The 15,595-nt window shown below is 33.8% G+C and overlaps 3 protein-coding genes across 8 annotated transcripts; all 3 read right to left on the reverse strand.

Moving 5' to 3' along the window:
- Window positions 1-2,145: 2,145 nt before the first annotated feature.
- Window positions 2,146-6,870, reverse strand: LOC21384973 (helicase sen1). 4 transcript variants are annotated; one of them, XM_024173387.1, is made up of 9 exons: window positions 6,781-6,870; window positions 6,539-6,677; window positions 5,508-6,044; window positions 4,039-5,427; window positions 3,619-3,943; window positions 3,155-3,416; window positions 2,837-3,082; window positions 2,571-2,653; window positions 2,146-2,473 (listed from the first exon to the last, which is right to left on the reverse strand). In XM_024173387.1, the coding sequence occupies exons 2-8, from the start codon at window positions 6,650-6,652 to the stop codon at window positions 2,572-2,574; spliced, it is 2,955 nt and encodes a 984-aa protein (XP_024029155.1). In that variant the 5' UTR covers window positions 6,653-6,677; window positions 6,781-6,870; the 3' UTR covers window positions 2,146-2,473; window position 2,571. The 4 variants fall into 4 exon arrangements, with proteins under 4 accessions (XP_024029155.1, XP_010088751.2, XP_024029149.1 ...); XM_010090449.2 differs by having other exon boundaries at window positions 6,539-6,672; window positions 6,776-6,870; XM_024173381.1 differs by having other exon boundaries at window positions 6,776-6,870.
- Window positions 6,871-9,495: 2,625 nt separating this feature from the next.
- On the reverse strand, window positions 9,496-14,752 carry LOC21384974 (probable helicase MAGATAMA 3). 3 transcript variants are annotated; one of them, XM_024173413.1, is made up of 10 exons: window positions 13,676-14,752; window positions 13,222-13,546; window positions 12,107-12,365; window positions 11,801-12,017; window positions 11,181-11,545; window positions 10,918-11,049; window positions 10,479-10,549; window positions 10,266-10,376; window positions 9,908-10,182; window positions 9,496-9,635 (listed from the first exon to the last, which is right to left on the reverse strand). In XM_024173413.1, coding segments are annotated over exons 1-8 (2,094 nt in total). In that variant the 5' UTR covers window positions 14,399-14,752; the 3' UTR covers window positions 9,496-9,635; window positions 9,908-10,182; window positions 10,266-10,374. The 3 variants fall into 3 exon arrangements, with proteins under 3 accessions (XP_024029181.1, XP_024029186.1, XP_024029189.1); XM_024173418.1 differs by lacking the exons at window positions 9,496-9,635; window positions 9,908-10,182; window positions 10,266-10,376 and having other exon boundaries at window positions 10,487-10,728; XM_024173421.1 differs by lacking the exons at window positions 9,496-9,635; window positions 9,908-10,182; window positions 10,266-10,376; window positions 10,479-10,549; window positions 10,918-11,049 and having other exon boundaries at window positions 11,230-11,305; window positions 11,407-11,545.
- On the reverse strand, window positions 14,440-15,536 carry LOC112093902 (the record flags this gene model as incomplete). The annotated part of the gene is made up of 3 exons (XM_024173408.1): window positions 14,440-14,449; window positions 14,518-15,035; window positions 15,130-15,536. Coding segments are annotated over 3 exons (935 nt in total), but the record flags the coding sequence as incomplete, so codon positions are not given.
- Window positions 15,537-15,595: the final 59 nt, after the last annotated feature.

Genomic DNA, 15,595 nt, shown 5'->3' on the forward strand with positions numbered 1-15,595 from the left:
GTACATGTAAATCCAGAAAAATAAAATAGAATAAAATAAATGGAAGGAAGAGGAAGTAGAAAAGAAAATAGAACGTTTACGTCTCATTTATTTTACCAATTTGAGTTTTTTAATTTTTAATTTTTAATTAATTTTTAAAAAATATCACATCTAACTTTTTCTGTTACAGTTAAAAACACTTAAAAAATTTTACATCTCAACTCAAATTAAAAACTTGAACCCACAAAGTGAACAAGTCCTTAGTTCATGTGTGCTCTCTACCCTCTGGTCTCCTCCTTTTTCTGGGGAACTGAAACGATTACTTAATTATTTATTGATTTATTTATTTTTAATTCTTTTATGGAAGCTGAAACGAAACATTCCCAGACCTTTGATTTTTTGTTTCTACGGTTCCACTTTTTACTTTGTTGTCTTTGTGTGATATTGAGAGGAGGGGAAACTGGAAAGTTGAAAGTATTATTTATTTTTAAAAATATTGACTTATTTATTTTTTGTAGAATTAAAAAAGTTATGATGTTTCACATTAAAAATAAGTAAGGGCTCGTTATACTTAAATTATGATTTGAGTTTATTGACGGAAATTTTGCAAAAAAAAATTTTAGAATTTAAACTCCTTGTTAGATAAAAAAAAATACTATAACAGAATCATAATTTAAATAAAAAAAAAAACCTTTTAAAAAAATACACGCATTATATTTTGTGACTTGTGAGGCAGTGGATTTGCTGTGCCATTAGAGTGAAGAAGATTTATTTGTTTTTTTAAACTATATTACGTGTAAATAATTAGAACAAAAAAATTTTAGGTGCATGGTAAAATAGTGATTGTGTTTTAAATTGTTCAACAACAACTGTTATTTATGTGACATGTGTAAACATTATTAGATTTTTTAACAGAGGGGGTTTTTCTGTCATTTCAAGAAAACAAATATTATGTTTTAAAGATTGGGAGGCAGAGCGTTATAAGAGCATCACTAATGTAATGCTATAATTAATGTGTCAATTGTAAATTTAACATTTGAGTACAAAAAATACTCTCTAATACAATGTAATTTGTTGTGCTAAATTTTTCATATATTATATTTTGTGTCAAATTTCCTACTAAGTATAGCATATGAGAAATTTGACATTTGATTATTATTAGTTGAAATGTTTACTTTTTCTATGTAGTCAATACAACTTTTACATTTTCTAATTATTTAAAAAATAAAAGTTTAATTTTAATACTTCTAAAGCTTAATAATTATAAGAAAAAGTAAATTTAACATTTCAAATAACATTATATATTGGAGTAAAAATGAAAATAACATACCATATATAGTTTTTTATGTTAAATATACAATTGGTAGTAACATTTGCATTGGAGATGGTCTAAAGGGTATAATTTAAGAAAAATTTTTGTGTTAACGTCAAAATTTAACAGTTGACTAAGAAAACTATTCTTTAATGCAATGAAAAATTTAATGTCAAATTTGATATATCTACTTGGTACAAAGGATAGAACCTATAACATAGGTTAAATTTTAACATTTGCTTGCCTGTTTGTTGTTATGTTTCACTTTTCACTTAATAATTAATATTTTCATTTTTAGTTGTATGAGAAGTAAAAATGTGCGTTATGTAAACTTTAGAGCTACAAATGTATGGCAAAAAATAGATATAATATTTAAAATTAACATGTAATTGAACATATCGAATATGCTGTTATGCTATTCTTATACTTGCTTTGCCAAATATGTTATTGTCAAGCATTTACATTGGAGATGATTTTAGTTGCTAAAAAAAAAATAATAATAATAACTTGTCTTTATTTCTTGCTTTCTTCTTCCTTTTTTTTTTCCTCTCCTTTTCATCGTACTGTAACACATACTACTTTGTTCTGTTTATTTCATTTCACAAGCTTAAAACACTTTCAGTTATTTATATTTGTTCCAGGATCAATACTATTATTGATTTCTGTCGATGTTTCCATAATTTCCACGTTCAAAACATTTAACTTTTATTAATGCCGAAACTAATTTCAAATGTTATACGTGTTTATAGGGCTTGTACCTACCATTTCCACCCCCTTTTATTAAACTTCTATAAGGCTTATTGATAATTTCTGTATTTTGTAACACAAACAATCTACTTTTCTTTTTTGTTGTCTTTATATTTTTCAGATGTATAAACTAGTTAATTCCATGCATCGCACAAGTGTAACAACTAATTACAATTTGTTTTTTTTTTTTCCATTGAAACTTCGACTACTAAATGAAAGGGCTCATGTTCGTTTGTTTTAAGAACCACCATCCAAACAATGGCATAAATTTTGGAGCATATTAAACACTTCATTTGACAAGGCACTCAATTATGTGTTACATTTCAAATGCAAATCATTCCCAATAACATTGTAAGCTATGTCAGACAGTACAGTTTCAACTGATTCATTCAACCTTCGTTTTGGTGGCAGAACTTGGCTGTCCTTTACCTGCATCTAAACACAAAATCCAGAACTCAATGGATGAAGAAAAGGGAGAGATAAAATTGAGAGAATCGAATGAGAGTCCATTCAGGTACACTGCGATCTTTACCTTAGATGCGCCTTTGGAGACTTGGCCAAGTCAAACTAGTAACACCGGATCTTTTTGTCTGGAAATTTGAGAAACTTCTGATTCTGCGATTTAGCAATTTAACCATATGTTGGAAGAATGCAAAACGATGGAAAGGATTTTTTTGAACTTAAGAGGCTTAACATGATTTTTCATATTTGCAAAAAAGAGTTGAATCTAACAACTGATTTCTATGTAATGACAATGTGAACAACTTTTGTTATCCTCATTTAGAATCAAGCACTCACCTGTTAGTCCTTGAGGATGATTCTGGCTCATCCCTTAGACTGAGTGTAGCAAATGGTTTAGACAATGATTGAAGAGGGTCTTTATCTGCTTCATCAACCAAGGCAGCAGCAATAGCCTGAGCCAAGTTCTTATCCTCATCAGCGTTATGGAAACACCCGCGCTCTTTCGCATCAATGACCAGTTTGCTCCACACAGAGCGACTGTTTTCTAAAGTTGTTCCATTCCCCACAATCCAAAGGCAATGTCTGGATATTTAATTATATACATGTCAGTAGGACAAAAACTGCACCGAAAATGCATAATAATGCAGGGTTTACCTTGCACGAGTTAGCGCAACGTTTGCTCTTTGACGATTCGAAAGAAACCCCACCGATCCACTCCCATTACTCCGCACTGTGGAGATGATTATTACATCTTCTTCGCCGCCTTGGAACCCATCAACCGAGCGAATAGTCACGGAGAAGTCACTTTGAGCATCTGAACTATATTTTTTCCCGAATCTCTCGCTTATTGCATGAACTTGTGCCTTGTATGGTGCTATCACACCTACTCTGACCTTCTTCTTTGAGCACTTAACTTCTTTAAGACCAAAAATAAGAGATTGTTATTTTCCATCATATATCTTAAGCTAATATGCATCAAAGAAGTAAGAACTAACATCTTTTACTAAAATATATATATATATATCTACAGTACCTTGGCTTACAAGTAACAAGCAATGACTTTAATAATCATCTAAAAGAGTTAATATGTTGTTGTAGTTTGGCTACAAGAAAACTACCTTTGTGAAGATTTGCAACTATCTCAGAGATCACAGCAACCTCAACCATGTTCATTGTACTATGTTTTCTATCAACTGCCTCTTTTCCTTGAGCTACATTTATGAAAGAGTAGGTGCTGTACATCTTTCCTTGAAGGAAACATTTACTATAACTCCGCAGCTTAACATTCTGACCGTCCAAAATCTTATTGTCGTAAAATTCCCTATTTGGAAATGAGCTTATTGATGGATGCATCCTGTGCTGGACATTGAGAAGGTGTTTCTTGTGGCCGAGCGAAGCCAGCCTCTCAAACAAACTTCTTCCGAAATCAGCCTCTTCCGAAACCTGACAAGTGGTTATATTATATGGACGTCATATGAGTGAAAACTACGCATAATTCATATAAGAAATGAAATAAACATTACAGTAAAGCTTAAAACCTTGCTTTTAACCATTGCGGGAAGTTGCCGTTCATCTCCTATTAGTATAGCATGACGGACTCCGGGGAGTTGCAAAGGAATTGCTGATTCACATTCCTTAAGCTGCGCAGCCTCATCTATGACCAATAGTTCAAAGGGAAACATCCCTTTGCTGTGCAGTTTGGCAGAACTCGAGACGGTGCAGAAAACCAAGCGCGCATTTGCCAAGTAGAACTCTCTCATCTCCTTTGTGTCAGTATACCTATCAGCCATGTGAGGAACGGGAAATGTCGAAGGAAGAGATTTTAGTAGAGAAAGGCACTCTATTCTTGCAACGTTGAGTTTTTCAAAGGTATCAGTATCATCTTCACTTATTAGATCTTTGTTGAAAAATCCATTCAATACTTTACTTGCAACCCGATTTATCAGCTTTTGGAAGGACTTGAGAGAATCAACAGCTTCTAACATATTCTTCACCACTTGTAGGGAAATAAGAGAGGTCGGTAGGTGCGTATACAAATTCTCAATACAAAAATATAACCTTTCCGCAAAGTAACCAAACCTCTTCTTTAAAAACTCCTTGAAATTCAAAGGATTACCACGGATTTTGCGCTTTTCTTCCCGCACCTTCTCAATGGAAACACCATCTATATCCTCTTCTTTCTTCTTATCCTTAGAGTTTTTCTGCTTCTTCCTGTTTTCTTTCAAGGTTTGGAAAATAACCTGCTTCATTGCTTTCTTGATTTTCTTCTTTTCAGACATTTTGTCACTTGTATTCCCCATTTCTTGATTTCTTTTTATTTCTCTACTTTCTAAATTTACATTAATCTTCTTCCCATCATCATCATCATCACTATCATCCTCCTCTTCTTTCGAGTACATATGATATTGTTGTTTAGGGTCATTGAGCAAGGAAATCATAGAAAGCAAAATATCCCTCCACCCAGTTTTCGAAGCAAAACAATGGTTGAGTATGTCGATACGATGATCAAGAAATACATCATAAAGGTCTTCATGATCATCGATCTTCATTCTTTCCCCGTTTCCAAACAAAACTATGTTGCCTAGCCCATATGTGTCATATCCAGCCGACTCGGTAACTCTTTGAATGAGCCTCTCTGTTACCTCCAACACTGCAACGTTTGTCGGAGCACATGTCAGTGTTCTGCATTTCATCCCGAGTAGGGAATGCAATAGAAAACCAACTGTCTTTGTTTTCCCTGTCCCCGGTGGCCCCCATATCAGTTTGATATCACTCCAATGACGACATTCCCTTGTGCTGATGCAGCTTAAAACCGCATCGTTTTGGGATTCATTCAAATCCGACGATCTGACTCTGACATTCTCAACAATCAAATTTGCTAAACTGAATTTCTGTTCAGAGTGGCACATCATACACTTTTTTTCATTCTGCAACAATCAAAGATGATATTGTTTATGCAAACAAATGAATAAAAATCAGATAAAAGATTTTTCGATCAATGTCTTACGTCAAATTTAGTCTGCAGAACTTTCTCAATAAGTCTCATGTTCCGCTCTTTCGGATCTAAAGTTAGTGCTTGCCATATCCGAATATTGGTCGTCATATTGATGAGATAAACAGCGAAAAGTGTTGCATTTTTCCTGCTCTTGTCCATGCTCTCTTCAAACAGGATAGGCTTCGAAGAGAGTACTGAGAGTAAAAGATCATCTTTCACTCCATGAACCATAGCAATGACATAGGAATTTTCCAAATCACGAATGGATTTTGGTCTGGAACTTGTTATAGCAACGAGATCTCCGAATTCAGGTTCATATACCTTTGCATCATCCTTCCTTTCACTCGCTTTCAATAGTATTTTGTAGAACAAGTCTTTTGGAAGTTTGTAACCTTTACATCTCTTGACAGACCTTATTTCGCAAGAAAGGGACTGCGACAGTGTTGTCAGGCTCGACGACAAGTCGGCGTGCGTTTCCTCAACAAGAGGCATAACGAATGACTTAAAATAATCTGCTGATGATGAAAATGTTTCCGGTATCTGCTTGACCTACAGACCAAGACATTCATTGTTTCAAGTAAATTGATCAATTATCACAGTAATCAAACCATAAATCTTAATTATATGACCTCTTGATATACCTCATTTTTAACACTTTTTTTTTCACTTTTTACTTGGAAATATATGGAAGCATAAATCTATTCCACAAACAGAACAGAGCCATAAAACCAAATTTCACTTCATTGTAATTTTCCATGCATGAAGATCACCTATTTTGTGTGGAATCATTACACTGGTCACATAATTGTAAAAATTCATTTTTGTATTAGAAAAAAAAAAAAAAAACAAGTCTTCATGATTTCAAGAAAACAAAACTCTAACATCATGTGAAAGGAAATGTAACAGAATCAATTGCCTATTAATCTTTACATAAAATTCTACTTAAAGCACAAACACAATCCAATAAGTTAACATTATCTATATTATATATATATATATATGGGTACATGCATGAATCTATATATGCATGTGTCTATACGTACCTTGTGTTTATATACATCTTTGTTGAGAACATCTTTGATAGACCAAGAGAAGACGAAATCAATTAAACTTCTTCCCACAACAGCCTTTTCCTTCTTCTCTTCGTTCATCTGCATGTTTTGATCTCTAAAGGCCACTTCTCTGAGGAGTGAGAGAGAATTAAACAGACAGAAACAAAATGATTAATGAGAAAATAAGCAAAGGATAGAATAGAAGCTTATGCCTATATAGTAATATACGTTACTGTGCACAAAAGACAATGTTTCAGACACCATATAATATGCTTTTTTTGCTTTGGAAAAAAATCCCTTCCTTTCCTTGCACAATAAGGTTCTTTTCTTTGTTTTTTTTTTTTTTTTTTTTCAAATTTTTTTGTAGGAAAAATTACTTCTACAAGAAGTTGTTTGTCCGTGTGGAAAAGGGACGTTCGCACAAATGTGTTATCATAATTTGATTCCTCGGACCGACTACAAGTTGACCTAAGGTCAATTTCAATAAAGTAGCATAATTAATACGCCTTTTTTTTCTCCCTTACGCACGTACTTTTTTTTTTCCCCTTTATTGTAGGACCGCCTAGCTTACTTCATCTCCTGGAAATACTAGTATAAAATCCAGGCATGTGTATTAAAATATATATAAACTATATATTTAACATATAAACATGTGTGTGTGTGTGTGTGTGTATATATATATATATATGTGCGTGTGTAATGTGTGTACATATTTAAAGAGTAGGCTATCTAGTAGTCGGAAAAAGTCGAAAAAGACTCCTTAAAAAAAAAAAAAGTTGAAAATGACAGAAAGAGAGAGACGTAATCGTCAAGATGATAAAAGAAGGACAAGAAAAGTCATTGGGAGAGAACACAAAACGAAGCAAACTTACAAGTACCCAAAAAGAAGCAAATGTGAAAACTTGAAAAAAATTATGTTCAGGGTTTTATAACATTGAAAAAAAAAAAATAAATAATAATAATAAATAAATAAATAAACCGTGTTCAATGAGTGTTGGAAACTGGAAAGGAATGATTAAGCATTTGTAGAAGCAGTGTACTTTGTTAAGTGCAACGAACAGGTTTCTTGGATATATGAACGGCCTCTCCTTTTTCTTTTGTTGTTGTTATTTTTTTATTTTTATTTTTTCCTTCATTCTAAAAGATAAACGGCTTTTGGTTTTCCATGCTAATGTTGTGTGTTTTTATTTATTTATTTATTAATATTGATCATGCATGTTCTCAATATATGTATAAATAATTGATGAGCTACTATTTAGGGTAAGCTATTGGTTTTCTTTGCTTTTTGGTCTTTCTTTCTGGAGAGATGTTTTCTTTTCGAAAGTACTAATCTACTGATTCCAATTTGTAAATTGCATCAAGATAAAAAGTAACAAATCGAGTTTTTTTTCCCGTAACTGTCATATTTATCCGTTAATAAATAAAAATTATCCAAATTTTCAAACAATTCCTAAATAATTCTTAAAAAAAAAACCTCATGAATAAAACCCAAAAAATAAAGAATTAAAAATATAAAATATAACCATGAGACGGCAGTCAAAACAAGAATCAAGACTTCTCCAGTTTGCAATTTTGAAAAATACAACAATTTCTCTCAATTTTCTTCATTATTTTGTCTAGATTTACTATGAGTTGTTGGAAATTTGAATAAGCAACTACTTATCTGGCTTTTATTTTTAAATAGCGAGTACGATAGTTTGTAAATAAAAAAAATTAAAGAACTCGATTTGGACGTATCTAGATTTTTTTTTTATCCAGTTTAAAATTTATGAGAAGAGTTTGTTCTTTTTAAAAAAAGAGAGTGGTCATATAAAAGAAAATTTGTAGTAACTCGTGTTATTTATTGCCAAGGCAGGCATGTATTTCTTGTTCACCGTATATAAGAATCGAAATCTTTACAAAAATGCTCAAATACTACATATAATTCCAAAATAATCAGTAATTAAACATGTAAAATTTTAAATTACATAACAGTAATACCCAACTCTAATATCGGTGTATCCACAAATAACTCCATTTTGACCCATATGGAAATTGACATGACTTTCACCACTTGTTAACTAAGGGTACCAGTTTTTCTTTTTCTTTTTTTTTTTTAGGGAATTGCATTTTAAATTAGAGAAATACAAGACGCGAAAGACCCCAATACATTTAGCGACTCAACCTCTATCATGGACTCGAACCACCAATCGATTATAAAACGTTCAAGAGAGTAACGTGTACTGAGTTCTAACAAGTAAAAATTGAAGAGGTACACAACTATTTAAGACAACTTGCAAACTAAACATTATATACGGTGAGTAACGCTAATTAATCAAGATCGAAGACCAAAAGCACACACAAATGGTTCTTTCAAAACACACCATTATATACGGTGAGTAACGCTAATTAATCAAGATCGAAGACCAAAAGCACTAAGACCTATCACAACACCGTAAAAAAAGACAACTTGCAAACTAAACATAATGACTACGTCTACAACAAAAAGTGAAGAAACCACTTCCGTTATTACAACCGAAAGCCAACAAAACATCAAATATATTAAAAAAGATAAATATTACCATTTACTGCAACCAAATGAAGGCTTTCGATTGTAATAAATTTAGATAAAAATTACCATTTAATGCAACCATAACATCTAAATAAGACAGTGAACTGATGAAGTTGAATATTATGAGAATTATTTGGTTTTTAAATCGTATGGCAGAATCTCCATAAACATTACTCGACACAAACTGGGAAAAGTGTGACCACAAACTTGAAATTTATTTCAAAAAAAAAAAACGAAATTTCTTAGAAACTTGGTACTGCACTTATCAATCATTGTGACTGCTGACTATAGATTATCTATTACTAAGGGAAATATAAACCAAGTCCAACAATATACAAAGCACTGACGAGAAAAAAAAAAAGAAAAGAAAAGAAAAGAAAAGAAAAGAAAAGGCCATTCATCCATCCCCATTCGAAAAATAAAGAAAATGGAAGGGAAAATTTCCCTTAAAAATTTACAATCTATGCATATTCTATGAAAGAAAGTAGGTAAGTGATTCGACCCTAATCGGAGATTAGTAACCAGCAACAATTATATCTGCGAAGGAAAACAAAATACAGAACATGAAATTGCATCATAAGGATTGAGATTGGAATCCCATACTTTCTTATTCATGGGACATCATTGAATATATTGCAAGTATGCAAAATAAATAAATAAAATAACATGGAGTTTTTAACTTAAGAAAGTTTATTAGAGACTTAGAGTGAATTTTTTGTTCATTTGTAAGTAGCAACTATAACTAGCAGTATTGTTGCATATCAATTATAGTTTCATGGTTATTTATCAAAAAAAAAAAAAAAAAAAACCTATACGGAAATATACAAGCAGTTGAGCCTAATGCTTGAGTGACCACAATGCAGTCTTCTCCTTTCTCTCAATTTGAAGTCATCTCGCAGCACAAAAAAAATTGATTTCTTCCGCTAATAATTTGAATCTAGAATGCACCATTATTTTTCATTTGATACTTCCTTAGGATCGGCTTAGGTCGAGCGAATCCAGTAATCACGACAATAAGTCAGTAGGATCAGCTTCACTGGTCACTTGTGTCCATGGAACATCTCATTGGAACGATCAAGTTCCTCTAGAAATTCAAGTAGATGGTGGTTAATGCTGTGTGCCTGAGCATGTAATTTCTATTGATGATATTCTGAACATAGCACTCACCTCCTAGTTGTTGATGATACTTCAGATTTATCCCTTAGACTAACTAAAGCAAATGATTTTGACAATAACTCAATAGGATCATCTTCAACGCAACTTGAAACAATCAAATTCCTGTAGAATTTCAATCCGATTGGTCAATTCATGCTGAAGCAAAAGTGCAATCATGCTCTTACTTCTATCAATCTGGAGTCATTTTACTGCAATGGCACTTACAGATTAGTTGTTGATGATGATGTTTCTGGCTCATCCTTAGGACTGAATAATCCCACGGATTCTGACAATAACTGCACAGGATAAGCTTCAGCACTTCTTGAGTTGGTCGAGCATCTTGTAGGAGAAACAAAATTCTTGTACATATTTTAAGATAATTGGTTTACTTTTTCTCTTCGGTTTAATAATCTAGAAATCCCCAACCCGCTTAGTGGCTTGAGTCTGAAACTAGAGCCCCACTGAGACTCGCAGTCTTTGCGAAGAAAAGAAAACCATTGTCATTTACTAAAGTTGATCACCCGGAGAAATTGAGCATGTGAGAGCAAGCCACAGGCCTAAGCGTTTGACTAACTCTCAGGGAAAGAAAACATGAATTTTTCTCTCCTTTATCTCAATTTGAGGTAATTATACCTCACTACAAAACAAAAGTAGTAGCACTCACCGGTCATTGGTTGACGGTGATTCTGGCTTATCCATTGGACTTGATGAAGGCACTGGTTTAGATAATAACTTGCCAGGATCAGTTTCTTGATAACCAGAGTCTATTGGCCATCTCATTGGAACGAGTGAATCCCTGCAGAAATTCAATTACATGAATGAGATCACATTTAGGGAATGGGGACCTGCAATAATAATCGAACAATGCTTCCTGAAATTGGAATATATAAACAAATAATGAATCAAACACATAGAAGAAATGGCTACCCATCATAGCATATGTACTTGCAGTGACTCATCTTTTTCACTGAATAACTTCCATATAAAACATCAAGCCGGTTTGATAGTTCCGGTACATCAGATTGTGGCAAAATGTCCCAAACCTTTAAAACCTGAATATAATGCGAATTTTCTTTCAGAATATCAACAGTCCAAACAAGGTACGACTGTGTGTTAACCACGTAGTACTCTACAAATTGAGAGGAAATTCCACCATGGACAACATGGTTGCCTCCAATGTGTTGTTGACGCCATCCACTCGAAAGCTTCTCCAACAGAGCAAATACTCTCTTGCAGAATGTATTGCTTTTAAATCTTGTCATTGATCCCCAAAAGGCATCGGTGAAGCATACCTGCATGAAAAAATGATGACAGAATTCACTCTTTACTTTTCAGGACATCACTATACTGAGTTCAGTTGTAAAAAAATGGACCAAAAAGTTCTAATCTTTATATTTGTTCAGTACGTGAAGGAAAAATAATCTGCACATTTTTTTGAGTTCACTAATAGCCAATAAATAAATAAATAAATATATAGCAGCAACAATTACAATGAATGTAATTAAAATAAAGCACTTATACATAAAAAGAGGTTAAAAAAAGTATACCTTCCATTTTGACTCCCTAAACAGAAGTGAATCTAGATTACGTAACATTGAGACTTGGTTGAGCTCAAGCAAAGCAAATGTAATAGCACATGCCAAGATCTTGTCCTCAAGAGCACTATGGAAACACCCTCGCTCCTTAGCATCGGCAACTAACTTCTTCCAAAAAGTGCCACTATTACTTAACGTTGATCCACTCCCCACAATCCAAAGGCAATATCTGCACCATCATATTATAGTATAAGGAAAACTACACGCAGAACATGCAACGGGTTTTGCAGAATTTACGAGTGTACACAAATGTTTAACCTTGCCCGAGTTAACGCCACATTTCCTCTTTGGCGACTGGAAAGAAAACTCACTGAGCCAATCCCATTACACCTGACAGTAGAGATGATTATTACATCCTCCTCTCCACCTTGAAATCCATCAACTGTGCGAACACTTACAAAGAAGTCACTTTGAGCATGTGAAGTATATTCTTTAATTTTCTCAGCAATCGCGTGAACTTGTGCCTTGTATGGCGATATCACACCTACTCGAACCTTCTTCCTTGTGAGAGTAAATTCTTTTAAGAGCAAAAAAGAAAAACCGTGAGTCCCTATCAATACATCTTAAGACCAATTCCAGTAGAAAGCGATGACAAATTATAAGGGCAAGTTTACTTATCAGGAATTAAAAGAATAGGAAATAAATCTAAGAAAAAGATATCAAGTTCCACACAACTAAATTCCACAATTCCATTAAGGTGTTCACTAATCTATCAAGGAATTAAGTTACAGGGGGATTTAAATTCCTATTCTACTCTTTGCTAAAATTTTAGAAGGATTTAAATTTCATATTGGAATTTGGATTAAAGTTAATATTGCCTTTTGGATTCACCCTGAAAAGGACTTCAGCAATCTCCTTTTCTCGGATCTAGTCAGAGACTGGTCTTTGTTTTTTTAGTTCCATTTTTTGTTTTCGTTTTGTCTTTCTTTGCTTTGTTTTGTGGTTTGTTGTTTTTTTTTTAGGACTTTTCTGTGTAATGATTCTTCTTCTTTAGTAAGAATTTTTTGTTTCTTTTCAAAAAAAGAAAAAAAAAGAAAAAAAGAAGGCTTTAGGATAAAATAAGTGTGGTTACAAATTAGCCCAGTGTGAAGAAAATAATTAAATTAAAATAGGGTTGATTTGGTAGAGGTTAGTTAGTCCCTACTTTTTAGAAAAGGGAACTTAATTCCGTGGGTAGGAGGTGACTCATAAGTTCCCCCTTCTCAAGGAACTTAATTCCTAACTTTTAGGTGGGTCTTGCCTCATTAAATTCCCAAATACAAAAGTAAACAGGAAATTTAAAATCAGGGACTCAATTCCCTTTTTTTCAAAATTGAATAATTGATTAGTAAACATGCCCTAAGTTCTAACTAGTTTTGCACAAAATACAATACCTTTGTGAAGACTTGCAACTATCTCAGAGACCACAGAAACCTCGACTCTGTTTTTTCGACTACGCTTGTCATCAAATTCCTCCTTTCCATGTGACACATCTATGAAAGAGTATGAATTGTACAACTTTCCGCTAAGGAAACGCCTATTAGAACTTCTAGCCTTAACATTCTGACCGTCCAATATCTGGTTGCCGTAGAACTCTCTATTTGGAAATAAGCTTATGGACAGATGCATCCTGTACTGAACATTGAGGAGGTATTTCTTGTGTTCCAGAAATGCCAACCTCTCAAACAAACTTCTTCCAAAATACACGCCTTCAGAAATCTATAATGATATGATAACAAATTCAAGGATGTTACCAAGGTAAAATCTTTACATGATTCTCAAACTTAGTGAGAGAGAAAGAGAGAGAGAGAGAGAGAGGGACAAAGTAAAGATACTAAAGCTCAAGACCTGACTCTTGACCATTGAGGGCAGTTGCCGCTCATCTCCTACAAGTATAGCATGACGGATCCCGGGAAGTTGTAAAGGAATAGTTGATTCACATTCTTTAAGCTGAGCAGCTTCATCTATGACCAAAAGTTCCAAAGGTGGCATATCTACAATGTTCAATTTGGCAGAACCTGAAGTAGTGCAGAAAATGAGGCATGCTTTTTCCAAGCAGAATTCTTTTATCAGCCTTCTATTAGGAGAATACGGAACAGAAAACTTGGAAGGGAGTGATTCCAGAAGAAAAAGGCTGTTTACTCTTGCAACGTTAAATCTTGTAAAGCAACTGCCTCTACTGTAGGCTTCCTTTAAGTCTTCATTTGGAACATCATGCAACAATGGCTGAAAAGATTTGAGAGAATCAACCGCTGCAAACATATTCTTAACGTCTTCTAGCGAAATAACAGATGCTGGTAAGTGTGTATGCAAATTCACGGTAAAAAAATATAGCCATTCTTTGATATAACCAAACATCTTCTTCACAAACTCCCCAAAAGTCAAAGGACTAATAGGTAATTTTTCCTCCTCTGTATGTTTCCCATCAGATTTCTTTTCTTTTCGCAAAGGTAGCATATGATCCTTCGGTTTATTCTTGTTCATGTTTTCTTTTAAGGCCTCGACAAGAAACCGCCTCCATCCTCTCTTGCTATTCTTGTCTTTTAAAAATTTTCTCACTATCATAACCATTTTCTTGAAATCTTATTATGTCTTCATTTTCTAGTTTCAGATCATGCTGTTCTGCATGGCCATTACTATCAAACTTCTCAATCTCTTTCCCTTCTATACTTTTCAAGTATAAACTATACTGCTTTTCAGGTTCCTTAAGTAAACCGATCATGGCATGTAAGGAATCTTCCCATCCAGATTTTGGACTTAAACACTTTTGAAGCATATCCACATGATGATCGAGAAATACATCGTAAAGGTCATCGTAATCATCAATCTTCATTCGTTTCCTGTTCCCAAACAAAACTATGTCTCCAAGACCATATTTTCTAAATTCAAAAGAATCTTTTGCTTTTTCTGTTACCCGCTTTGTCACTTGCACAATTGCAGTGTTTGTTGGAGCACATGTGAGTGTTCTGCATTCCATCCTAAGCAGTAAATGTAACAGAAAACCAACTGTCTTTGTTTGCCCTGTTCCTGGAGGTCCCCATATCATTTTGACAGTATTCTGATGATGACACTCTCTGGTTCTAATGCAGCTCAAAACTACATCTTTTTGTGATTCATTTAAATCAGAATAGTGGATTCTGCCTCTCACGTTCGAATATGCAGCAGCATATTGTTGTTCAGAACAGCAGATGGTACAAGTTTCAGCATCCTGCAAGAGTTGGAATCGAACTATTATATGAAAAGCAGTAACAATAGAGACAATTATTTGAAGTACTGCAAGCAAGCAATGATAATCATCTTACTAGAAAGTCCGTTTGCAGAATGTTCCGAAGGATGCCCCTATTTGCTGCTTCTGGATCAGAGTTTAATGCATTCCATATACGAACATTTGTAGTCATGTTGATCAGCTTAACAGCAAAAAGAGTAATATCGCTTTTGCCCCTGTCAATGTCCTCTTCAACAAGGGTGGGCTTTGACAATTGTATTGAGACCTTAAAATGTTCAGTTTTTTCTTTCACCTTTTTGACATGGCCAATCAGATAGGACCTTTCGGGCCTGTCCAAATCACCAACACATTTCGGTATGACACTTGTAATAGCAATGATGTCTCCAACTTCAGGCTCATATAACTTCACATCATCGTCGTCATTTTCAATGACGCCCTTTTGCAATTCAATCTCGTACAGCAAATCTTTGGGAGATTTGTACTCTTCGGATAGTTTGACAGATTCTATTTCAGAAGAAAGTGCATGACACAGAGTTCCAAAA

The sequence above is a fragment of the Morus notabilis genome, unplaced genomic scaffold (assembly GCF_000414095.1).
Source record: "Morus notabilis unplaced genomic scaffold, ASM41409v2 Scaffold5681, whole genome shotgun sequence".
In the NCBI taxonomy this organism is placed as follows: domain Eukaryota; kingdom Viridiplantae; phylum Streptophyta; class Magnoliopsida; order Rosales; family Moraceae; genus Morus; species Morus notabilis.

Excerpts from the sequence above, each read along its gene's own strand:
- LOC21384973 (XM_024173387.1), bottom strand. The coding sequence starts at position 6,652 with ATGCAGATGAACGAAGAGAAGAAGGAAAAGGCTGTTGTGGGAAGAAGT. Across the intron at positions 6,045-6,538 it reads AAGATGTATATAAACACAAG|GTCAAGCAGATACCGGAAAC; the intron begins GTACGTATAGAC and ends CTTGGTCTGTAG. Across the intron at positions 5,428-5,507 it reads TTCTGCAGACTAAATTTGAC|AATGAAAAAAAGTGTATGAT; the intron begins GTAAGACATTGA and ends TGATTGTTGCAG.
- LOC21384974 (XM_024173413.1), bottom strand. The coding sequence starts at position 14,398 with ATGGTTATGATAGTGAGAAAATTTTTAAAAGACAAGAATAGCAAGAGA. Across the intron at positions 12,366-13,221 it reads AGTTGCAAGTCTTCACAAAG|AATTTACTCTCACAAGGAAG; the intron begins GTATTGTATTTT and ends TGCTCTTAAAAG. Across the intron at positions 11,050-11,180 it reads AAGTACATATGCTATGATGG|GGATTCACTCGTTCCAATGA; the intron begins GTAGCCATTTCT and ends GAATTTCTGCAG.